The 25067-nt window shown below is 38.8% G+C and overlaps 2 protein-coding genes across 4 annotated transcripts in view; one reads left to right on the top strand and one right to left on the bottom strand.

Moving 5' to 3' along the window:
* Nucleotides 1–1420: 1420 nt before the first annotated feature.
* sar1aa (secretion associated, Ras related GTPase 1Aa) lies at nt 1421–7479 on the top strand. Of its 2 annotated transcripts, none has more exons than XM_067576385.1 (7): nt 1421–1525; nt 2487–2559; nt 3207–3326; nt 4056–4121; nt 5031–5134; nt 5227–5358; nt 5482–7479. In XM_067576385.1, exons 2-7 carry the CDS (start codon nt 2502–2504, stop codon nt 5596–5598), a joined length of 597 nt encoding a protein of 198 aa, XP_067432486.1. In that variant the 5' UTR covers nt 1421–1525; nt 2487–2501; the 3' UTR covers nt 5599–7479. The 2 variants fall into 2 exon arrangements, with proteins under 2 accessions (XP_067432486.1, XP_067432487.1); XM_067576386.1 differs by lacking the exon at nt 1421–1525 and adding an exon at nt 1982–2044.
* Nucleotides 7480–10040: 2561 nt separating this feature from the next.
* The window catches only part of LOC137172247 (testican-2-like), a 47722-nt gene continuing 32695 nt past the window's right edge, over nt 10041–25067 (bottom strand). For both annotated transcript variants that reach the window (XM_067576557.1, XM_067576558.1), the window contains 8 exons: nt 21435–21549; nt 17437–17545; nt 16811–16929; nt 16001–16116; nt 15636–15854; nt 13614–13676; nt 12522–12659; nt 10041–11303 (listed from right to left, as the gene is read on the bottom strand). In XM_067576557.1, coding sequence (XP_067432658.1) covers nt 11158–11303; nt 12522–12659; nt 13614–13676; nt 15636–15854; nt 16001–16116; nt 16811–16929; nt 17437–17545; nt 21435–21549 — 1025 coding nt within the window. In that variant the 3' untranslated portion in view covers nt 10041–11157. The remainder of the gene's footprint in view (nt 11304–12521; nt 12660–13613; nt 13677–15635; nt 15855–16000; nt 16117–16810; nt 16930–17436; nt 17546–21434; nt 21550–25067) is intronic.

Genomic DNA, 25067 nt, shown 5'->3' with positions numbered 1-25067 from the left:
TTAAAGTCCTTAACTGTAATTGGATGAAGCCTGTGGGATGCTTCTGTAGGCTGCAATTACACAGTATGCTTCAATAAGCACCGCTGGCCTTTACAGTGTGGCTAGACACTGAGGTTACAAGAGTTAAGAGGTGTTCTTATGCACCTATAGGATAAAAAAATGTATGATGGATTATAATGTGCTGAGTGGACATCATATTTTTTGTTGTGTGCTTAAAAAGTAATATAGTTTATTCTATCAAGTGGAATAAAAATGTTGATAGAATGAGCTAATTTTAAGCAATTTTAAATAATTTTTAATAGCCTATTTATTTATTTGCCTATTTTGTATATAGATATTTTTACATACAATGGAACAATTAGTATCATGTTGAAATGATATTTGACAATATAATATTGTAGAAATGTGTGAAGAGGAAGAAAAAGCCAGAGGTATGCATGGCTGGATTAACCTCCTATACGGCCCTGGGGCAAAAGTTTGTTGTTGGACCCCTGTTGACCCCCACTATACGTGATAATACTCTGCAGATGAAATGATTAATTGTTTAAGCCATTTTTTACACAAAAATGCCCCAAATTCTCTGATTTCACCTTCTCAAATGTGAATATTTGCTAGTTTTACCAGTTTTCTGTGATGGTAAACTCAATCTATGAGTTTTTGACTGTTGGTCAGATAGTTCAAGTCATCTGAATCTGTTAATTTGGGCTTCAGGGAATAATGATCGTCATTTTTCACTATCTTCTGACATTTTATACATTGCACAATCAATGGATTATTAAAGAAAATATAGTTGGTTGCAGCCTTACAGTACTTGTATGATATAATACTACCTTGCTAGCAGTTTTTTGTGTGCAGTTTAATGAAACACAACTTTACAACAAAAAAGCAAAGCTCAATATAAACTAAAACTATTTAAGTCTTACATGTGGCAAATTTATAACAAATGTGCAATTAATTAGAGTATGTACACCCAAATGATATGCAGTAAAGCAGGGGCTTTTGGGGCCCTTGGGCAGTGCCCAGTTGGTAATCCAGCCTCGTATTTATGCATTTGGCAAACTCTTAATTTATAAAATGAGATGTCTAAACAAAAAGCCAAACTTGAGACGTTCTCTTACCTGTTAAAAAATGTAAACAAAAAGCTAAATGCAAGAGACACTTATCTGAATGTGGGATACTGTCATCCATGCTGTGCACTAGTTGACTTGATAATGAGCAGCAGCCCATTTAAAAACAGCTGCTAGAGTATATTTCTGTCCTCCACAGTAATGGTTACCTCATATTTATTCCATTGGAGGCTCAACCTGATAAAACAGCTCTTATTTCTGGAGCACCGTGCAGGAGGAATTATCTCTCATCAACCAAACCTCAAGAGGAGGGGAGGGGGTGGGGGCGCTAAAGTGACAGTCTGGATACCGAGTGCTTAATTGTAGAAGAAGAAGACGTGGAGGACCTCTGATTGACTGTTTCCAAGGAGACCACCGATACTATCAAGTGCTGGGCTGCTGCTGGTCAGTGCCGAAGGGTAAGTCAGCTAGCTAGGATGCACATTTTTTGACATAACAACATAATATAACTATATTATGTGCCGTTGACATCTCGCAAAAAATGATTTTGCGTACAGGCACGTTGTCGTGACCCAAATAAGGCAAGAGAAAGTACCAGAGGTTTAGCTGGTATGCTAATGCTAATTAGCTACACAGCATTAGCAGCGTTATATAGTTAGCTGCCGTTATGTCGGTTTAAATAGCACACGAAGCGCACTGAAACCAGCCAAATAGCAACCAAAACATGGCTCAGAAATGTTGCAGTGCGTGTGATGGTTGGAGCATTGACCTACACTGTTGATAATTGTAATAGTCATCTTACAATTTAGCGATTAACAGCTGAAAGGAGAGCTATTAAAATAAAGAATGTCATCGGTAAAGCTAGCTGATTAGTTAATCATTTCATCAGTCACCTGTTTAGTCCTTTGAGATGGACTTTTATCATCACACCTGATAATGAATACAGGTGTTAGGACACGCTAAGGTTGCTACTCCAGGTGAACATTACATTTTGCTTAAAGGTAACGTTAACGTTACCGTTAGCCACCTGCCACACTATATGTTATGTCACATATCTGTAGACCAGGATACTAAAAAACACCTGTATGACGTAATGACATGCAATAATAGCTCTGCAACAATACGACTTTATTAAATTTTTGTACAAACTATTAATATACTACTGGATTACAGTGTGTTGAGCCAAGTCTGTTGTATGTTGATAGGTTTTTCTGGTATTTCGTTAACCTTATTTAAATGAAGGAGCCAATATACATATATAAAACACCTTATGCATGCATATATATATATATATAATACAATCCAATAATAATGCCTTCAAAAATGAAAAAATCACAAAATTAGTGACAGGCATTTTAATTTTTCTGGTCACTCAGAGCAGTATTCTATAATAGTAATGTGATGTTTTTTCTGTTTCAGGTAAAGATTGTCAAGATGTCATTTTTATTTGACTGGATCTACAGGGGATTTAGTAGCGTTCTACAGTTCTTAGGTAAGCACAGATTTTCAAGTATGTCGTAAAACAATAGTCAGGTACCCATATGGAACTGGTTTTGCATACTGGTCATACTGGCCATGAAGAAGAATCGCCTTCCTAATGCACCTCTAATGTGAGTGATGGGGGACAAATTGTCATTCTGTGCAAAAGTGTAGTACAAAGTTTATCTGAATTTAATATGAGGCTTCAGCAGTGATGACAAATCCAAAGTTACAGTGTTTTTAGTACAAATTCCTGCTTTATGTTACTATCCTTGCACCATAGCTCAGCAAAGAAACACTGTCTTAAGAAACACAAAGAGGGAATTTTGTACTAAAAAGGCCAGAACTTTGGAAAATCCCCACTTGATCAATTTAGGCTACTGAAGCCTCACATTAAGCCTCAGATAAACTTTGGAATATATTTTTACACGGAACAAGGACCGTGGATTTTGTCCCCTATCACTTACTCCTTTCTCCCCCTCCCTTTAAAAGTATTTTTTTGGTCATTTTATGGCTTCATTAGAAATTTGACAGTAGAGAGATGACAGCAAATGAGGGGAGACATAGAGATGGGCACAAACCAGGGATGTCATAGTTCACAGGCACCTGGGGCACCCCAATAGTGGATCATTTCTGACTATTTGACTATCTTCCCTCCAGGTCTGTACAAAAAGACGGGGAAGCTGGTTTTCCTGGGCCTGGACAACGCCGGTAAAACAACACTACTGCACATGTTGAAAGATGACCGACTTGGCCAACACGTACCCACACTACATCCAAGTAAGGAGAGATTCAGATGTGTGCCATTCTAGGTTGAAGTGTCTGAACATGGATGGGTCAGCTTTACTCAGAATATAGTTCACATTTTACCACTGTGTATAATAGTACAGGTTACATGTGGGTTTTACAGAAACCTTGTGCATACTGTAACTTTGTGCATTTACTTATAAGCAATAATGATTCCAACCCATATTTGGCTCTAAAAAGATGTTTTTCTGTAGGGGTGATTAATATTTACATATAGTGATTTTCTCTAGTGATGTTTAATCAGTGCATTAGCACCAGTATGGTTATTTCTTGTGTTACCATACTCTCCTGTTTTCTGGCAGTTCACACATTCATGTTTTTTTTCAGTATTCTGTATTAAGGCTGAAGTCTCTGTGCACTTAATTGCACGCTGTGTTTTATTAGTTTGTTGTGAAGATCTCTGAAACTGAAAGCTCCTCTTAATGCGGTGAATAAACACAGCATAAATCATTCCTGCATTTTTTAAAAAAATGTTAATTTGGAGTTCATCATCAGTTACATTAATATAGTTATTTATTGTGATGAATTTCTTGCAATATGCAGCATATTGCAGATTTTCCTGTATGGTCATACCATCATTAATGTGGTCAAATTGTGATAGATTTGTATTGTGAGTTACACTGTGATTCCTAGATCCTGCTGTTGGCCAAAAAAAGCACTTGTATGAAAAGGACTTTCATCATCATTTTCTTTTTCTCAAAGCTTCTGAAGAGCTGTCAATTGGCGGCATGACATTTACTACATTTGATCTGGGAGGACACGTACAAGGTGAGATCTTTCTCCATTTACATACAGAAGTAAGTAGGTGTCACTGTTTTTTTTTTTTTTTTCTTGTGCTGCCAAAACATTGTAAAGCAGGACTTCTCTGCCAAATATCTCTGAAGGTTGTTTAAAATTCAGCGTAGCATTTAACCTGTAGATTGTCATTTGGGCCATCTCAACACTACATTGATGTATCATACATCATTAGGTTGACTCACTCATTCACAGTAGAAGTAGTCGTTCAGATTATTTCATTTGTTTTGTGATAGAGAACAAAATTTGCAGGGAGGACAGGCTTAGTACTGGAAATAGGTTTGTTAGATCACAAAATACAGACATGTCACTTGTTGTCAGTTGTCAGTTGAAAAGCAGAACATTACTGAGCTTTCTTCAACTTTCTCCATGTTGTCTTCACTATCAGCAATTTCTAATGTCATCAGACACCATAAACTGTATCGGTAGTATCTGTATCAGACACCTGTGGAGGCAAGTTGACCATCAGTTCTTGTATCTGCCAAATGGTGTGTCTGTATCCTCTGTATACACTACTACTGTAAGATACTGAGTTTAAATTATTGAGCACTTTGAATGGAAATTTAAAGGCAGAAAGTAACTGCATACAGAGGTCGTCCTAGTGCTTCAGAAGACATATGTGGAAAAGTAAAATACTATCCCAATACAGAAAGATGTGTGTGGATAAGATAATTTTGAATAACTATCACAGTATTGTAAATCTTATTGTACAAAGGTGAACTCTGTAGAGTTATTAGTAATTGAAAACACCATCATACCCCAATATGAAAATTCTGTTTCTGTATGATTTTACACAGAGACAATAAATGCTATGATAGGAGTTCACTATCATCTTGAATCGTTACAAGGACAGCTTATTCACTGTTTTTCCTGTGTTGATAGCTCGAAGAGTTTGGAAGAACTACCTGCCAGCTGTGAATGGAGTCGTCTTTCTTGTAGACTGTGCAGATCACGACAGACTCACAGAATCCAAGACTGAGCTCGATGTAAGATTAATAACATCACTGTTACAAGCTGTTTCCACACGTGTCTCGAAACAGTAAATTGCTGCTGACTGTTGCTGCTCATCTATTTGTAGGCTCTCCTAGCAGATGAAACCATAGTGAATGTACCGGTGTTGGTTTTGGGGAATAAAATTGACCGTCCTGAGGCCATCAGTGAAGGTGGACTGAGAGGAGCTTTTGCTCTTGACGGGCAAGTTACTGGAAAGGTAGGCAAGTCCGAAATATTCTCTCTCTCTCTGTGAGCATATGTCCCAGTGCCTGATGACTGCTTTCTTAAATTATGAATACTGACTCCTGTTGCCCTCATTTACCCTTATTGTAATCAACAGGGAAATGTCTCTCTGAAGGAGCTGAACGCCCGACCGCTGGAGATTTTCATGTGCAGCGTTTTGAAAAAACAAGGCTACGGGGAAGGTTTCAGATGGCTATCACAGTACATCGACTGACACGCAGGACTCAACCCTCACCAGAGGGGATTTTCTCAACACATTTTCGTCAAGCATGACAAAGAATTTGCCTCATGTTGATCATCCCAAATTTCCAATCATATTGTTAAGATCATATCCTTTTTAATACCCAAAGCATTTAGTGAGTGTTTCTATGCAAACTTGTAAAAGTGGTTCATGGTGAACTGTCCTACGTGTTTTATTAATGTGAGAGTTAACTAAATTGTCTAAGTGCATGGCATGTCAATAGGGTTACATCATACCTGATTACAATACATGAGCAGCCATACATTATGCAAAAATGTAGATATGTGCACATCAGTGTTGCATTTATTATTATGAAATAGATCAACTGCTTGAGTTGGAATTTATTAGTGAGTGAGTGATGGAAAATTAAGGACTCGTTGTGATTGTGGTGGGTAGTTTAATGCTTGTCTGACATCAGATTGGTTGGGTTTACATTTTAAAACGATTAATGAGACAAATAACTCCTCACAAAAGACACCAAAAAAAAAAAAAAACAACCTCCAAAAGATTCATTATAGTTAATTTAATCTGATGATACGCAGTTTCTGCCTTCAAAGCATATAGCCAAAGATGTACGTTAATGACTTCAGGATTAGCAGGGAGAGAGATTTGGACTTCAACAAAAGAGCTAAAATATCATCAAATCTCCTTGAGAAGCCAAAAAAAGACGGCACATCCCATGAATGATGGAGTCAACTGAGTCAAACTGCACAGCTCACTGATGACTGTGCTGTGAATAATGTGCTGCTGTCTTTATGTAATTGGTTGGTTTATTTTTGTTATAAAAACAACATCATTTCCTGTATTTGTTGACCTAAAGTGATGTTACATGTTGCGCTGAAGGCAGCTAATTTGAAGATGTGTTTAGTATGGACTGAAACAAGTTAAAAGATGTCTTCGTTGTCTTTGACTTTGTGATGTTCAGTACAGAACTCAAAGATAAAATGTTAATACAGAAGTTGTATTACTTTCAATGGCTGTCCATGAAGGCAGCAATAATGCATTGCCCTTAAAATGTCAGGAAGCAATAAAGTAGAATAACCAAGTGTATGTAGCAGAGACAATCTCACTCGACTGCATTTCAGAGTAGGAAAGAATACACATACATAATCTGAGTCTATTTATTGAAATCTGTTCACTTTGAAGCATCAATATTTTAAATAGGAGAATAAAATGAATAGTTAATTTAATTTTTTAGTTTATAATAGAGCCTGATCCATATATTGGCATGTAATTAGCATGTAAACTGTGCAGGTGCTGCAGGTAATGTACTTTTTGACTATCTGTAAAGATATGAGAGTGCTCTTGTACCACTTAATGCATCATATTTTTTGAGCCGATGCATGTATGTGCACAGTATATCCTCATTATGAGAAACTGTGAAACAGAAAATGGGGAACAGAAACATGTGATCACTGTATTCCATTTAGTTTTTCTTGCATCCCATGTTTACAGGGTCATATTTGGAATATTCTATTAATTAATATATGCAGGGCTATTTGTGGCATATAGAGATATAAAGATACATATGAAAGATTTTATACAGGGAGTCTTGAGTGTTTACTGAAGTATATTATGCATGTCAACAAACTGCTTTTTCTTTGAACAGTGTTCTGCACTGGCCGCTGAACTCCTGTAAATTATGTATAATACAGATGTAAATGTTTGTACAGTAACTGCCCTTTCACTGACACCATAAACCACTGGAGGTATTTATAAATAACAGACTGTATTCATGTGAGCAACTTGAATGAGTATTTACAGCAAAATAGTTTCAACTTGGATGACAACATCCACACAGAAATATGAGGAGGGTTCAAATGCTGTAATAAAATCAGCCTTTTTTAGACTCAACTGGGCATGTGTTTTTGTTTTTAACCTCAATAGCAGTCACATGATCATATTCCTTGTTCAGACAGAACTAGTGAAGCATATAAGTTCTAGGGAGCAAGCTTGTTCTTCCTCTGTGGCTTTACAGAAACTGTACTAAGGTGGCACTTTGAGCCTGTACATTATTTAAGGCTTGTCACATCAGATCTTTTGCTCAGGATCTGCTACAAGTTTTGAGCCTGACAGAAAAAAATCAAGTGTGAGTGACACTGACAGGAGAGTTATCTCAAGATAAACCGCCTGACAGACAGTACAGAGATCAAAAATGAAGAGCGACTCGTACTTTGTTTTCTCTTTTGTGGCTGGAGGAGCCTCCTCTTCTAGTAGTACCCCAAGGCTCTATTATGGGTCCCATATTATTCTGTTTATTTGGAGCAGATCATCTGCAAACAGAAAAAAATAAATAAAGCTTTGTGTTACAGACTTCATTATGTCTTGTCTCTCTGATAATAAGTGCTGGATATGTAGAACAAATCTCTCCAGTTGGATCATTACAGGTCAGGGATCCTTATAATTACTCCTCCCAGCTTCAGTACAACTATTAATTAGAGTCTTTAAGGTTAATTACTGCCTATCGGACATTTTTATTGCAGTTACACAGAAACTTTACATCAATTATTTTGTATATTAATTTGTTTTCACTTGGACATTATCTATGAAAAACCCACTCTCATTTAATGTGATAAAAAAAACATGGAAGGTCCAGTGTGGTGAATACTTTTATAAGCAGCACTGTATCTTATGTGTAGTCTTAATAGCCTACCTATGTACAAATGTGATGCCAGAAGGCTGCCATCAGTAGATACTCATGTAGTAACTCAAGTAGTGCATTCATGTTTTGTTCAAATGTTCAAGATGATAAGATGCTTTTATCTCTAGGCTTAATTATTGTAATATGCCGTATTGTAGTATCAGCCAATGGCAGCTCAGAGATTTACTGCCAGGCTTTTAACCCTCTCCAAGAGAAGGGACCAGATTATTATTCCTTGCTGCCCTTCACCGTCAGTTTTAGAGAATATCTTAAGATTTTACTGCTGATTTGTAAAGCTATGTCTACTGTATGATGGCAGCCTGAGAACTGTTGTTGTCCAGACCTCTCAGTATCTGGAACTCCCTGCATGAAGATCTCAGACATGCAAAGTGTCCACTTTTAAATCTAATGATAAATTATTATGATTTTTCTACTTTACCATTGTATTATATTTCCATTGTAACCATCTCTTGCTATTTTAATATTCTAAATCATAATGCCATATAAATTAACTTTAGTATACAGTTTTTAGGTCTTAATTTACTTCACTGTCTCCATTTCGGTAGATATTTTAGTTTTCTTACACCACATTTCAGAGTTAAATATTGTACCTTTTTATATCTCAATAAATGGCTGGTAAAATATGGCTGTTGTTGGGTAGGAATCTTGTATCTGTACAATGTCAGCCTTTCTAGGGACACGTCTTGTTTCAGCTCGATGACACAATGCATTTTAGGCTTTTCTGAAGAGTTATTATTTATTCAAAGTGTAGAGGAGCATGTAATCTTTCATCTGATCTGACAGATGAAAAACCTTGTATTTTTCAATTATGCTATAATGTGTTCAAGGTGGATGTTAATGCATTGGTAATTTAACACTTAACTAACTTAAGCAAGAATTTTAACCCATGACTTTGTAATACTGCTAATTTTACTTAAGTAAAGGATTCGACTGGTACAGATCCATTCAGAATTATATTTTCCTCAGTCAAATTGCAGATTTTATCATCCATATGCCTTCTGACAGTGCTGTTTTATCCATTGTGGTCACTGTGGTACGCCATTTGGCAGCCAACTGCTGCTGTAATTTGTTCTTCTAACATGAGTTGTCAGCTGAGCATTAAAATATCCCAGCAATCATCCCTATTTGCTTGTAAGAGACCCAACCGAGAGGAGACTCTGCAGCTTGTTTTTATTCAACAGAAGTTCTGTGATTGTGGATGATGATGAAATCGTATTTAGTTAATGCCTTGTTAAACACAATCAGGTGTGATGGTGGCTGTAATGGGCCTTAGCTATAACAACATTCAGTAATCAGTGCTTCATGCACCAGGTGGGGGACCCAAAGGTCATGAGAAAATAATGCCGTGCTCCAAAAATATTCATATTTACATGCCTAGCTTATGTTTTACAAGCAGCACAGTCCTCGTAAGGTAGGACGGGGTGTTACTGAAAACAGGGTCAGCTCATTTATGTTCATTTTAGCTCCCAAGCTAAATTTGAAAATATGGATCAGCTGAGGTAACAAGCTGAGCACTGCTTCCCACAGAGAGTAAAAACAACCTGCCATTATCCTACAAATTCATTTAACTTCCCCACAGGCACCTCAGCACAGTGTTCCTTTAATTATCTAGCAGGATCACTGCAAAAATACTCATCATTAAATATAGTAGAAGATGGAGGGTGACTTGGTGGCACAGTGTCCACAAATCCAACCTAATTTCTCCCCGGATGATCCCTGAAATAGTTGGAAAAGATGGACGGCAGCATACAGCTTGGCTCCAGTGCCTTTATTAGTAAAGTGCTCAGCCTAGAAGTACATTCTTATTTACTAACATGCAATACTAAAAACAACCAAATGTCTGGTCTACCAATAGCATGAATGAAGACGTGGCAACAATATTCTCATAGAAAAAAAATTACAATGTGATTTCAAGTATACACACAGAACTTCAAGTAATGCACACATTTTTTATATATATATATATATATAAACACAAAATACATTTTTTTTTCAAGTTGCAAACTCAGAATAAAACATAGTTGTGGCACATTCTTTGACATGAATTCAGAGTTAGCAGAGGGGAGCGACTAGTGGTTTCTACTGTAGGTGCAGTTCGGGTCATTAAAGTACATTCTACAAGTTTTCAATAAAAGTAATCAAACTGGAGGTCCTGTATAGTCACGTCTATCCTTGTAAGACTTAAAAACTGCTAGGAGCTGGGGTACACCTTTATCATAAAGGTAGCTTTAAACCTGAAATTCTCTAAGATCATTTACACTGGATTTATGTACAGAATCAGTTTTGAAATAATTAACCACATTGCACTGAACTGCTTTAAAGGAATAGTTCGACATTTTGGGAATTATGCTTATTTGCAATCTTGCTGAGAGTCAGAGTGGTATCAATCTTCTCATCTGACTCTCGGCAAGAAAGGGAATAAGCTCCCAAAATGTCAAACTATTCCTTTAAATTTGGATCTCTAGTCATTCCAGTGGGACGGCGGCTCTAATACTCAAGCAATTTTTCACGATACAAAATTACCAGTAATCTCTATATGCATAGATGGCGGTCAGACAAGATAGGAATTCTGATGGACTTTAGCTACCTATGGCGCAGTAGTCAGTGGGTCCTGCTTTCCAGGACGGCAAAACAAAAGCTCTGTTGCTCAAAAAACAGAGACAAGAATGAAGCAATTACACATATCTAAGACAAAAACTGGTCATCGTCTCATCACCGGACCTGCCCAGCACCATATCCCAACAGGATGATACACAATTCCATGCCTCCCCAGCCTGATCCCAAAATCTTTTGCTGTTAGGAGAGAGCCATCCCTGTAGATTTTCAGGCCAGCAGCTGTGATTCGGCTCTCCTCGTGGGGTCAGACAGTTCTACCAAATGTATCCCCCGTCGTCTGCCTCGCCCTCCTCTTCTTCCTCCTCTTCTGCCTCCTCCCCGTTGTCCTCTGCTTCCTTCTCCTCTTCATCCTCCCAGCCCACTCCGCTCCCGAAATCTCCGGAATATCCCGCCACTTCATCTGGGTAAGGATAAAAACACAAGGAATTATTTTTAATTAAAGTGCCTAGACAGAAAATTAATTAAAAACAAGTTTGATAGTGAATTGCTTTGGTAATTTATCAAGCAAAGTGCCAATCATGAATTGTTTCCAGCTTCTCAAACGTGAAGTTTTGCTGCTTTTCTTTGTTTCACATTATTGTTGGTTCATTATCTTTGGTCAGATTAAAAAAAGCAATATGAAAATGGCATCTTGGGTTCTGGAAAACTTTTGTTGAGCATGTTTCACTATTTTTGGACATTTTATAGAATAAGCAATTAATTGATTACTCAAAAGAACAATTAAGATTAGTTTCTCAATCCATTAATCTTCTAAAATCATTCCTGTCTATATCTGAGTCCCAAAAACTTTTAAAACTATCGTAAAACGAGTGAAAAACCCGCAAATTAAGTAAGAATATTACAACCAGTTTCCCATAAAAATCAGCTTGTTTAAAGATCCTCCAGACATGTATGTAGACATAAAAATACTCTGCTTGGAACAATAATATGTGCCTGATTTTTTTTTCCCACAAAAAAGTATAATTACCTTCTGTCCTTAAAATGACATCTACTCTTTCTCCCTCATTAAATATTCCAAAATCTATATAAATGCAAATATTGTTCATTTCAAAAGTTTAACTGTTAAACGAGATGTCTCCTACTTGAAAAATCCATTCTCAGTGTTTGGGCACTGCAGGCTTCAAGTTTCAATATCACACTTGTTGTTGAATATTGGACCACAATTGGCTTTCAAACTAGTAGTGATGTCACAAATCATGCTCTTTTCAAAAAGCTCAGAGAAACTTTCCACTTTCAGCAGACGAAATGTGAAAACAGCCTTCTAGTGTCGAACTCTGTGATTACCATCCTGCACAGTAAAGCTCAAACATTCAATTGTAGGAACAAGAAGAAAAACACATTTTTGAGTGGAGAGGAACTTTCAAGAAGTTTCAAGAAATCAGTGTCTGTACCTTGAAATAAGAAAGAATAAGGCCACTCAGTGCACTAAGATCAAGAAAAATGCTTACCTTGATTTTAAAAAATACATGAAACAAGTTAATTTGCATTTGAAACACACACACACTGGCAGATTTTTTCATCGTTTGAGAAAATACAGCTTCAAGGACTCAATTACAGACAAAAATGACCTCATAAGAAGGAGACTTTCTTGCGGTGCTCAGCGTGACAAATATCTTACCGCAGTCAGGGTTGCCATGGATTCTGGTGCCCATCATCTCTCCACCATGCTGGTCGACGCACCAGCACTCACCTCGGCTCTGGTCACACTGCACTTTCCTGTAGTAGCCGTCCTCATCGCAGCTGGGAATGTACATACCTGCGAGGATGCACACAAACACATACGCATATCTAGTTGTTAAATATTTATACCCTCAGCACACATTGTCGAATCATGCTGATACCTGAGATGAGTGCCACATAAACGAGAATGCCAGCACGCCTTAGTGAACCTGTGATAAGACCATCAGTCAGGATAGAGAGGCAGCTTTCTGGCAGAGAAAACCACAGAGACCAAGAGCTTTCCTTATTTGCTTTACACAACCATGCATATGCCGGTGGATGTGATTTCACACAGTTATGTTGGCGTAGTGTGTTTCTTTATGCTGTGAGAGTGGCATGTAAAAATGTAGTGACAGCCTCGGTGACAGCACTCCACTGTTCCAGCCTCCCTGAGGACACTCTTGTCAAACCCGACTGCAACTTAGCATTCATTGTGAAGCAAAGTTCTCTAACAAGCAACAACCCCCACCATGAAAACTAAAGAAAACACCACGAATGAGACAAGTGGGCTTCAAGAATGAAAGAACATATCACTGGGTTTGGAGCTGATGAGAGAAAAGCAGCATGTTGAGCATGCTGGATAGATAGTGTGGGGTTTCTCAGGGAGCCAAACGGACACGTTAGCCTTGCTCTTTCCCAAAGCCAGCGCTGCCCCCTAATCCCCCCCAGCCTGATTAGGGCCTAATCCTAGCCGTGTGCTTGTGATCTCTTTAATGAGCCTCCTCTAGATTCTCGCCTGCTGCTCCAGGCACCTTGTAACATAATTACACCCGGAGCGAGTGCGGGGGCACTCGCCACAGAGAAAGTGCAGCTCATGGCTAACTACGTGGCATGGTGTGGCTTTAAAAGGATCTGAAGTGAGTCAGTGGCACTTTCCTGCCCAAAAGGTGTTTCTGCACTTCCACGTATGTCAGGTGTAGGTGAATGAAAGAAAAATCTTCAGTTGAATTTATCTTGAATTCTACAGTTGTGTTGTGACAAATGTATTTACCAGGCTTCTTCTTGGCCACCTCCTGCACTTGGATCCTCTCCAGCTCGGCGAGGCATGGCGGCTCTGTGAAGAATCAAACAAGAAAAGTGATGACAGGCAGTACTTTAAACCCGGGCTCCCCAAACTTTATCTCAATCAATGCTCTTCATAATTACACTTTTTTTTGCCCGTATTGATTTGTTTAAGTCTTATATTTCATTCCCTCAGGGCCTGATCGATTGTCAAGAGCTTGGGTGAAAGAACATATGGATGTAGTCTGAGAACGACAAGGAAACAGGCTGAATCTCTAGAAGAGATAGAAATAGAAACCAAGAAGAGAAAGACATTTTGTCTTGGCCCTTAAGGCCATAAACCTTCCCCAGTATTTATAGATTGTCACAAAAATATGTCCAACTAGATGAATTCACGGGGTATTTTCAGTTCTCTAGACTTCATTGTGAGGTCACAAAGGGAAAAAATTACACTTAAGAGTTTGTAATTATTTCTACAGTATGTATCCAAATCATTTTCATGATACTATTATTATTTAATGGCTCAGTGTGGGGTAGTTTATACATCTCGCCAGCTAGTAATGAAAAATTGATTAGGCAGTCGGTGTAATCTATTGCATGCAGGTTAAATGCCTGATCAATGGGATAATCAGCGTGCAAATGAGGTTACTGCCAGGAAAGTCCTGTATTTGTTTAGTAAAGGTCAAATGGTGCACATGTGCAAAACATCCATGGAGACACCAGATCATTTTACATTTTACAACACCTTAACCACACTCCATGCATTATCTGACATTTCTCTTACCTAACTGAGGAATTTCTAGTTGTGGAAATCCTCTGTGACACCATGTAATTTATCCGCCTTCAGTTTTACGCACCCAACAAATGGCACAGGCATTTAATTTTGTTCTTCAAAAAATAGAACTACAGTATGTTCTCAGTGTCAAAATAATCAAAACAAGCCAGATCTTAACCTATATTTCAACATTCAGTTAAACATCTCCAGCACAAAGATGTAGGAATATTGTATGAGCTCATAAAAAAATGCAAAGCACTAGTAAAGGGAGTGTGCAAAGGTCCTACAGAGGGCGCCACCTCTCCTGGGAGACACCTGAAGGGGGTGACTGCTTGATTTGTCCCTGAGTATTGATTTGGTATTGGACTTCTGTGCTACTCATGGATTGTTCATAACAAACACCATGTTTGAGTATAAGGTAGTCCATGAATGTACCTGGTACCAGAACACCAAAGACCAATGATCAGTGAACGAATTCAAAGCCATCAGCTGTGAGTTGGGTGGTGAATGTGTCGACGGGCAGACCAAGTAAACCAAAGCATGCAGTGAGGGTGGTCTGTCGAGGTTCCTGTCCGTAAGTTTTCCCGCATCCTGGTTGGGGTTCATTGTGCAGTTGTGACCAAAAGACTTTTGGTGTTTTGTTCTAATCAGGTAATGACTGTGTTTTCTGTGGACGTGAAATGAAAAACTAGGTGTGGGCAGAGTTCAGGACTTTCAATTTGGTCAGAAAGAGATTCTGGCAAACTGTCAGATGAGTCAATTAAAAGATTTCTCACCCAGATTGCTCTCAACAGAGCAGGAGAACTGTTAATCATTGTTTGGGATTACTCTATATATATTGGACCTGGATAAGTGATGGAGAGTGGATGAATGGAGGATTCTAGCAATTCAAGGTTGTACAGACTACTGAAGCCTTAAGTAAAGAGAACCACCATATAATCCTCCAATTTTGATTGGGCAGCAAATCCTGCTTTAAAATAGGTGTTTGTTGGCTGTCAGACTTACTTAAAGGAATAGTTTGACATTTTGACACATTTGACGCTGTGCACTTTCTTGCGGGGAGGTTAGAAGATCAATAGCACCCTCATATCTCACTGTCCTAGCTCTGTCCTCAGACAGTGGTATAAAATGACGTCAATGCATACCCTCTATTTCTCTGTGATGTAATCTTGATATTATTTATTATTAGTCTCAAAATAGACTCTTTCAGCTCTCCACGCAGCTCCTTTCACTCACTTTCTCTCCAGAAGCAGAGGCACCATTCTGCCGTCGAGACCTTCCCATCCTTGTAGCTATCGCAGGAGTTGAAGAAGGGCCGGATGCAGACTTCATACTTGTCCAGGTTAATAGCAGCCAGCTCAGCGTGGTCCAGATACAGGTCACTGTTGGTGTCCAGTTTTGAGAACATCCAGCCAATGGAGTCCTTGCAGCTGGCTACCAGGCTCTTGTCCAGTGCTGTCAGGAATAATTTGCAAGGTACTTTAGTTTCTTTCTTTTTCATGTTTAATGCATTTGCGGTTTGTACTACATTTCTTTGCATGGACAATCGAGTTGTAAGTGTGAATGCAGCGGAGAATAAAGCCGCTTTGTGAGTTTCGAACCTGAAGCGGTGCCAGATCCGAGCTTGCCAGAGTTATTCTGCTTTGCGTTTCCATGAAGGAGTTGGAACCAGTCTCTAAGGCGGTCGCCCAGGTCTGCCAGGTCCTGGCCGGTGCAGCTCTCTGAGGGAGCAAAAAGGGAATCCCAGCATTCAAAAAGCCCTGGCAGAAACTTAACAGCAATCTGACTCACCCTCCTAAAAGGCAGGCAGGGGCTCAACGCTGCTTGATATTGCTCTTATTGATGTACAGTAAGCAGAATGAAAGGCACAGGTTTCCCTTGCTGTAAAGCTGCTGAGGTGAACTGGGTTTTCATACTGTGATTTATAAGTGTATGATCTGGTAATCAAAGAAAACATTATTTTGCAATTAACTCTACCACAGCAAATTGCTGTTATCCAATAGAAATCCACTTTCAGTTCCAGGCTGAGCACTTATCCCACGCTACAGATGAAAAACAGGAGTAACATTTCATCCCTTTGATCAATTGGCATTTTCACGTGCCCGAGAGCCTGCACAATCAATACTGTTTGGCTGCAATGATAGATAGTGTACACTCTAAATAATTAATTACTACATGATTGAAAGAGCAGTTTAACCACATGGGGGTTATTTGGGTAACAGTAATCTCTGAAATTGGTGAGTATTGATCCCAAATGTTGAGCACTTTGTTGATAGGTTCTGTGAGAAAACTGCAGTCCTAACTGCAGCGTAACTTTTTTCTTTTCTTTTTGAAACCTTGACTCATAAAAAGGATGACAGTCATGCAGAAGAGGAGGTGTGAATCCCAAAATTAAAGTGAGGAAAAGGCACTTGCCACGTTTTGCATCAGTATTTGTGACTGTAATGGAGGCTGTGGCACAGGGGCAAAATCCAGCGCACATGACACTCAATTCTTTGCCTGCGAGGCAGGCCTGCTGCTCCAGCTTACACTGTAAGGAGAAAGAGAGAGAGAGAAAGGCACGTATGCAGTTAAAATATTTATGGGGGTGACCGCAGGAAGAAGAGATTGCTCATTCAGATGAGACACGGCACTTAGAGAAAGGCAGCAAGAATGAGCTGTCATTTTCCGCTGTCTTCTCATGCAAGGTCAAAATTAAAAACTATACATAAATCAATAAGGAGTCCTGGCAGTGGCCGGTGTACGGTGATGCAGCTCAAAACAACGTCAGTCATTAATCATACGGCCACATCAGGCCAGTGCACTTGTCCTCAGTGATGAACTGTGATGTCCATGTATATGTCAGCGCAGCAGGAAACAGCACTTGACTAGACTCCTCTCATTATTTAAAACGATGACACGGGCAGTTTTCCCTTTTCTTTTCAGGGTTTTTATGGTGGCGAAATCCAGTCATAAAGCAAAAGAAAATGTATCTAGGTAAAAAAGTAGGCTGAATGTTTTCAAAGAGAGATGCTGGTGTAGAATATTTATCTTTTACCTCAGAGGCATAGTTGTGTCCATCAGAGCCACATACAGGTGAGGAGGCAGCCACAGGACAAGGCTTGCAGCTGCTGTCATGGGTCTCCAGCTGCCCTGACTGTTTGACTCTGAACATGAAAAAAAAAAAGAGTTAGAAAAACATTTTCTCACTTACTGCTACCTCTAGTAGTATCTAGCCATGCAGATACTTACATTTCCTCACAGTTCGAGATATCTCTCTCTCTCTGATGTCTGTTGCCACCCCAATACAAAGGAGCTGAATGGAATTCTTTGTGGCGCTCACAGCATTGAAAATTACATGCTACACACAGTCAACAGTATCCATAGGAACTATTTCTTTGGTAGAAAGTAATTCTAGAGAAAAATGTTGACAGAGAGGTCTTTGGATTATCCAGAGTAAAAGCTAAATGCCTGTTTGCACCTTGCAATGGTGAAACGAACTGCTTACTGAAGCCAGGACAGCAGAGTCGCTGCACATTTTCTGCTGCTGGCTGAAATCTCACCTTTTCAGACTACGTTTAAACACCCAGACTTTATGTCTCATTTCTTAAAGCAAACCTTGTACTGTAGCACTGAGCATGCTTTTAGTTGTTTATTTAAGTGAGATGCACCTCCAAGTTTTGGTGACAGCTAGCTCTTGTTCCTATCAAGTTTAAATGCACTCAATGTAAGTCACTTTGGATGAAAGTGTCTGTAAAATGAATGTAGTGTAATATAATGGGACACATTGTTTTCAGGAGGACTCGCTTATGTTGAATTTTTTAAATCTTATTTTTCAGTGCTGGGAGCACTTCATTGTGTTGGGATGACAACATAAATATCAGAGGCAGATATCTAACATCCTGAGTCAATAAAACCAAAACTATCTGCATGGCTATAAACCGCTAGAGGTAAGTGAGAAGATATGTTTTGTAATTTGAGCAAACTGGCCCAAAAAGGTCAGACACAGAGCTACAAATCCTGTAACAAGATGTTTTTATTACAACTCTGTATCATTTATATCAGTCTCTTGTATATCCGTGCAACAAAACAGGACAATTCTAATCACAATTACCATAAAGCCATAATCTGCCTGCTAATATCTGGATGCACTGCTTCATAAAATTCTCCGTGCTTGCTTTCCTCTTGCATGGTGATTGACTTCATGTTCAGTGAACACAAGCATTAAGGCTCTGCAGTACGACTTCTGAGGCTTCTACATAATGATGCTAGGATGGTTTAGTGTGGTTGCGGCCGTGCTTATTACCCATTATTCGGCACAGTCTCTCTCATCTCTGGAGTGACTGTAAATGAAGCACTTTATTGAAAAAGATAAATACCTGTCACTGCAGATAGACTTTGCACGTAGTAATAATTCACTCCATTAATTCTTTTCAGACTGCAACCCTGCTCATTTGTTTTTCAGTCAAAGTGGGATGAATGGGTGAGGGAATAGATAAATGTTTTTCATTGAGGTTTACCAGAGAAAACTAAAAGGCCTTTGTGAAAGGAGGAGCATTGCAACACGAGCATAAACCACTGTATTACACTGTATTAAATAGCCAAAATAATTTACTTTATGCTGTTGTCTTGGTTTTCAACCCACTCTCCTACCTCGTCTGCTTCCACTTCCTCTGATTAGCCTGTACCATGTTTTCTAAAGCTGCCTCATTATCAGTATAGGAAGTAGAGTGAAGTATCGTTTTTGACATGGGAAGTCAAGTAAGGTAATGCAAAGCCATTTTATTTATATAGCACATTTCATTACAGGCAAACTCAGTAGGTTTTACATTAAAGTGCATACAGCAACAAGTGACGCGAGACAATATTAAAGTCTCCCTCCACTCAAAAATGTGTTTTGCTTATTGTTCCTTCACTTGGCTGTTTCAGCTGTGCAGAGTTTGATACTTGAAGGATGTTTTCACAGTAATCTGCCTGAGGAGGAATGTTTCTGTGCTCACCAAAAATCTGAGTTACAGGATAAAGCTGGTGATTTTTTTATATGTTTCTACTTTGCTACATGTGCTACATTAGACATTTCTCAAAGAACATCAGTACAAAGTCAAGAGGTTGTGATATGCACATGAAGCTAGCGAAGCCGTGTAAACAGAACTGTACACAGTGGCGCCTGCCGCACAAGGAATATCTCTCCTGAGACTGAAAATGTAATCGCTGCTATTATGTTATTGCCTTCAGGGCCAAGGAACATGTCTCCCGGTGCAGCTATGTGGCTCAGTGACGTGTTTTTGACTACGGCACAGAGGAATACAATATATCAGACTTTGGATTCACATACAATACTTGTAAGAAGGATCAAGTCATTGTTGGTTTGGCTCTGCACATGAGATTTGTTGACAATTAGAAAAATATAGAAAATCGCCAGCCGTATCCTTTAAACCATTTGAGCAACAACCATTTTTGCATGTACCATGTGAGGACTGAATGAGCTGGAGTCTTCTTATTGTTTGTTTGCAGTAATCTAACCTGGTTGAGATGAATCCATGAAACAGCTTCTCAGAGTCATCTTGAGATTTAATTCCTCTGACTTTTGATGTTTTTCAAAAGATAAAAAGTTGGCCTGGTTAGTTACTGACATGACTTTCAAAGCTAAGAGAGTCCAAAATAACTCCTGACTTGCTCACTGTGCTCCAGAGAAAGTGACTCTGGGTGTGAATAAATTTCCTATTTTTGTTTTTTGAACCTACTACAAGTATCTCAGACTGGTCTTTATTTAGCTGTAAGCATTTTTTTTTGACATCCAGTAGTTGATATTATGCTCCTTTAGAAGACAGAGCAGTTGTGTATCATCCCTTGTGGAACCCCTGAGAAAACCTTAGTTTCAGCAGATTTGAGGTTGGAGGAAAACCAGTTAAGAACAGGACCTTTTAGATCAAACGAATCTTGAAGTCTCTTAATTAACATATCATGATCAACAGTATCAAAGGTAGCATAAGAGAAATTCTATTTGAATGCTAGTTTATTTACTTGAACCACAGTGATGATTTGCAGGCATTTTGGCACCGGTTTGTTGACACTTCTGCAGTTCTTCTTGCCAAGTGGGAGATAACACGGCTGTCCAAAATTCTCCATATCTCAAATAGAAGTCTAACATGACTGGTTTTTCCTTTTCATGTGCTTGTATTTACAATGTGTACAATAAGACATGAACACAGCATAAGCCTCGATTTGACCAAACCCTTTACTCAGGTTATGCGTGAATACGTGAAAGTCCAAATGCACACATCAATACACACTACAGCCGAGGAAGCTGATCAAAGCCTCTTCAGCCAGTTTCCTACTATATGTTGTGCACAAACATAAGAATCTGGTGCTATTTCGCTTTTGGAAAAAGAAATATCAAATGCACTTAGCTGAGAAAACTTTGTCTGCTTTTACCAGTTTTCAGCTAATTTGATCACATTTTAGTCTAGTTTAACTACATATATGTATGAGTTCACAAACTGATGATCCATGTAGTTTTAAGTAATTAAACTGACTAATAGTGGCTTCATTATTAATTAATACTGAGTCACAGCAGTTCATGATACATCATGCATTAGACGATGGTGAGTCATGTATTAGTTATGCATTAATTAATCATGAGATATGTACCCTTGACATTAAGCATTTTCCATTCCACTTGCATCTCTTACTTATGTGTGTGATTGTAGCATGACTGTTATGATCTCAAGTGCAATCATGTATAAGAACGGTCTCTGTTGGGTTTTACCACCTTCCATCCACACAGTTAATTAGTCATTGCACAGCGTGAGTGTTGCAGCTGAAATGATATCACTCCTGGCTCATGACACTCTCTGGCCCTGTTATTGAGTCTAATCAATAGCTCTCCAACCAGACACTGAAAGGCTTTTAACTGGCACACAGCTAACAGCTATTGACATGAGCGTCACAGAAATGTCTGTCCTGTCTGTGTAAAAATTTTCTAAACAGGGGTAACCTGCCTTGCAAACATAAGGCAAGGCTCCCTCTGATTTCAGGACTAAAAACTCCGCCTACCTGTGCTCCAGTTTCTTGCGATTGACACACATGGCCCTCTGGTAGCCCTGAGCGACGCACACCTTATGGCGGCTGCACTTCACATTCTGGCACGGGTCCTTTGTGGTGTCCACGGCTGCAGACAGAAAACAAGAACACAGAAAATCCAGAGGTGTCAATCACAGTTGAGGTGTTTTGCTTTAATTCTCTATTTTTGCCACCTCCATGAGAAAAAAAGAACAGAGCTTCAGGCTGTTTTTTTATTCTTTTGACATGGAGCATGTGTTTAACAGATTGATAGCATGCACTGCCAAAAATAAAAAAGAGCAAGGCAGCTATTTTACATGCTGTATAATCAAGTTATTTACATCATTTAAAATTATCTTTTACACAGACGCATGCAATAAAAATCATGGTATGTGTCATGAAAAATATTCTAGCAGTGTGCACAAATGAGTCCATTGATTTTATAGTCAGCACAGCTGAAAACATAGACGCCTAGCTGTCATTAGTGAGGCAGCCCATCGTAGTACTGCCGGCAGTCTCTAACGGCTGTCTCTGATTGCAAGAAAACCTGACAGCACTGATTGAGCATCTCTTTCTCTCGGCTTGTCACATCTCACTTCCCCCATGTCAACTTATCACTGTCTCTCCCCGGCATGCCTTTTCTCTCTCACACACAAACACAGACACTCAATCTTTGTCTCCCATGTTCCCATCTCTCCCCCTGCCCCAGTATTTCTCTCCATCTTCAGTGAGTTGAATGGTTCAATGCCAACCTCTTTTCCACTGATAGACTGAGATGGAAATAGCACTGTGTCCTCCACCTTCTTCAGCCTGTGGTCAATGCCATCCGAAACTGTCACACTGTCCCAGTCCATTTACCGCCTTGTCGGAAAGGCCTCTGAAAACTTACAGGCTCAATTTTTAAAATTTAAGAGCAAGTAGCAAGCGGTGGTCGCTGAGAGAAATTTAAGCTGTGAAATCCTGAGTCAGCTTTGAGCGGCTGCTTTGTAGTCAACACGGTCAGCAGACGAGGTGGCTGCCAGCCAGATCCCTACAAATCCGGCGACTAGGTGATACTTTGATGCTTCAGGAGGGAAGTATGAGGGAACAGTGGACTTTTGTGGAATGTGTGGATGACAAGACAACTCTGAGGAAATACAAAAACAATAATCGGAGGCTTTGTGCCTGTGGCGTTTTTGTACTTTGATAAAAACAAGTAAGAGACTGCTCAACTTCCAAGCTAGCTTGCGTTCCACCAGCCTTTTTGTCCACAATGCTATAAAGGAGGTTACATCTATGGTCCTGATGATTTATCCTTAGGATAGCAAAGGCATCTCCATATGTTGCTCCCTGATTTGACCACATAGATTTCTCTATGTAAACCATAGGGGAAGTCAAAATTTCACTCTTTTCACTGTTATCACTACATCACTTCAGCACTAGTTGTAAGGGCAAGCAGGATTATTAGACTGGGTGCAGTTACTCTTAAAAATCACCAGACTTTTTAACATTTCCAAAATTTTCTCATAAAGATTTTAAAACATTTTCTATTATTACAATAATACATTCAAAGGACTGTTCAACCTTCTTTCTAGTTGTATTCAGGGTTCACTGCCTCCTTTGTGACACACTTTGTGCTATTGGTCTTTCAAAACATTCTTTACTTTGGTTCAATTCATATCTTCACTACGAATGTCAGTGTGTCTTTTATCAGGGCAATCAGTCAGATTTTATGATTATGAAAAAAGGTGTACCTCAAGGTTAATCTCTAAGGCCGTTGCTGTTCTCCATTTTTATTAATAATCTCCCACAAATCTGTTCTGATTCTGTTCATATTTGATTATATGCAGATGATACTGTGATTTACGCTCCCAAGCCTGACATCTCACAAATTCAATGTACATTACAGTCTGATTTTGATGCCACTGAAAACTGGTTATTATTACTTCTTTCAACAAACTTCTACTGAATAAGAAGAAGTCTTATAGTATGTTGTTTGGCACTAGACCTAATTCTTTGCATTTAACCAATAATTAGTTGATTCATTTTTTGGATGGGACACCACTGAGAAAGTGGAGGAATTTAAATATTTGGTTATCTGGCTTGATTATCAACTTTCGTTTAAGCCTCATATTGATTCGGTGATAAAGAAAATAATTTGAGAATTTTTTATGTTCTATCAACTGTTTCACTTTACAGGTCAGGAAAAGAAGTTGCTATTACCAATACCAGACTATGCTGACATTTTCTATCAGAATACCTCAGAAGCAAATCTTAATCCACTCAATGTAGTTTATAATAGTCTCTGTATATTTGTTTTGAGGTGTCCTTATAGAACATCACTGTTTTATGAGTCACTGTATTGGTTAACACCTAAATCAATTTTCCCTGGTTGCAATTCATTTTTAAAAGCATTTTCATTAACTATCCTTCTTACTTGAAACAATTCTTAATTCCACATTGATCATTGTATGGTCTAAGGCATACTGAGTATAATGTTTTTAACAACCTGCCTAGTTCAGTTAGATCTATTAGCTTTTTTCATTTCATCTCTGTTTACTTATCTTCAAACAACCTGCTCTTGCTTCTAATTAAATTTAAGATACGGAAATAATTTATTTCTAATATGTAGGTGCATGTAAATGTTTGTATATAGCTTTGTATGGGTATGTGTACATTTACTGTATGTAGTTTGGCATTTTGGGGGGAATCAGTGGGTGTGAGAGTGGCTAGGCCTGGCCTGAGCTTTTGTCTGTGTATGTGTGAGTGTATTTGTGTTGTTTTGCTTTATGTACTGTATTTTCTGTATATTTGTGTTAAGGACCCCCTTGAAAACAAGATGATTCATCTCAAAGGGTTTATCCCTCTGATAAAATGTATGAACAAAAAAATCTCATGTTTTGTCTTCACAGCAGGACAGAAGAAAGAAACCCTCTGCTGTTTGTAAAGTACATTGAGCAACAAGGGTTCAGAAATCAGACACTAACCCTGAAGTAAACCAGGACTTCAGTTGTATTGGTGTAAAAATAAGCCAGCAGCTCCCAGAAATGTTTGACCCACATCAGAGGCAACAACTGGTAAACAGTCAGAAGCAAAAGGCATTAGGATAAGTGAGATAAAACTGGCATAATGCCATCTTAATTGAATTACAAATCAGTTTATCTTACACTTCTTGCTGGGGTAGAAACTCATAAAAATACAAGACGTAGCATTTAGGCTCAGCAGAGAATCTAAAAGACTGATAGCTGGATTCTGGCGGTGTTGATAGCTCATAAACTGGAAACAGTCATTCCATAAGATTTTGTGACCACTTGACTTTTATTCCCTTCATCTGTTCCAAAAGGTATTATGTTCTGTCATGATTTAACCCCGGTGGCTGAACAATATCAACACTCTACCGCTGATGATACATTTGTCTATGCTCCTTTTTTGATTGAAGACATTAACTGTCACCATACATATCATTTTGACTATTTCTCGACAATAAAGAAAGTGAAGATATTTCATATTTTCAGTCTGCCTCAATGGATCACAGTTATCTTCAGCGAAACACATCATTCAGGTTTTTCCTCTGGCTTTCTTCAGGTTTATGTTACAGAGACTGTCACTGTATATTTTGTTGGTGGTTGCTATCAGAGTATGAGGTTT

This window comes from Thunnus thynnus, chromosome 20 (genome assembly GCF_963924715.1).
Source record: "Thunnus thynnus chromosome 20, fThuThy2.1, whole genome shotgun sequence".
Taxonomy (NCBI): Eukaryota; Metazoa; Chordata; class Actinopteri; order Scombriformes; family Scombridae; genus Thunnus; species Thunnus thynnus.
The sequence above is the reverse complement of the archived record's forward strand: the minus strand, read 5'-3'. Positions and strand labels throughout refer to the sequence as shown.

What these genes read in the sequence shown, in the direction of transcription:
- sar1aa (XM_067576385.1), top strand. Translation starts at nt 2,502, where the DNA reads ATGTCATTTTTATTTGACTGGATCTACAGGGGATTTAGTAGCGTTCTA. An exon ending in AATCCAAGACTGAGCTCGAT is followed by an intron (nt 5,135 to 5,226) that starts GTAAGATTAATA and finishes ATCTATTTGTAG; the next exon opens with GCTCTCCTAGCAGATGAAAC. An exon ending in ACGGGCAAGTTACTGGAAAG is followed by an intron (nt 5,359 to 5,481) that starts GTAGGCAAGTCC and finishes TGTAATCAACAG; the next exon opens with GGAAATGTCTCTCTGAAGGA.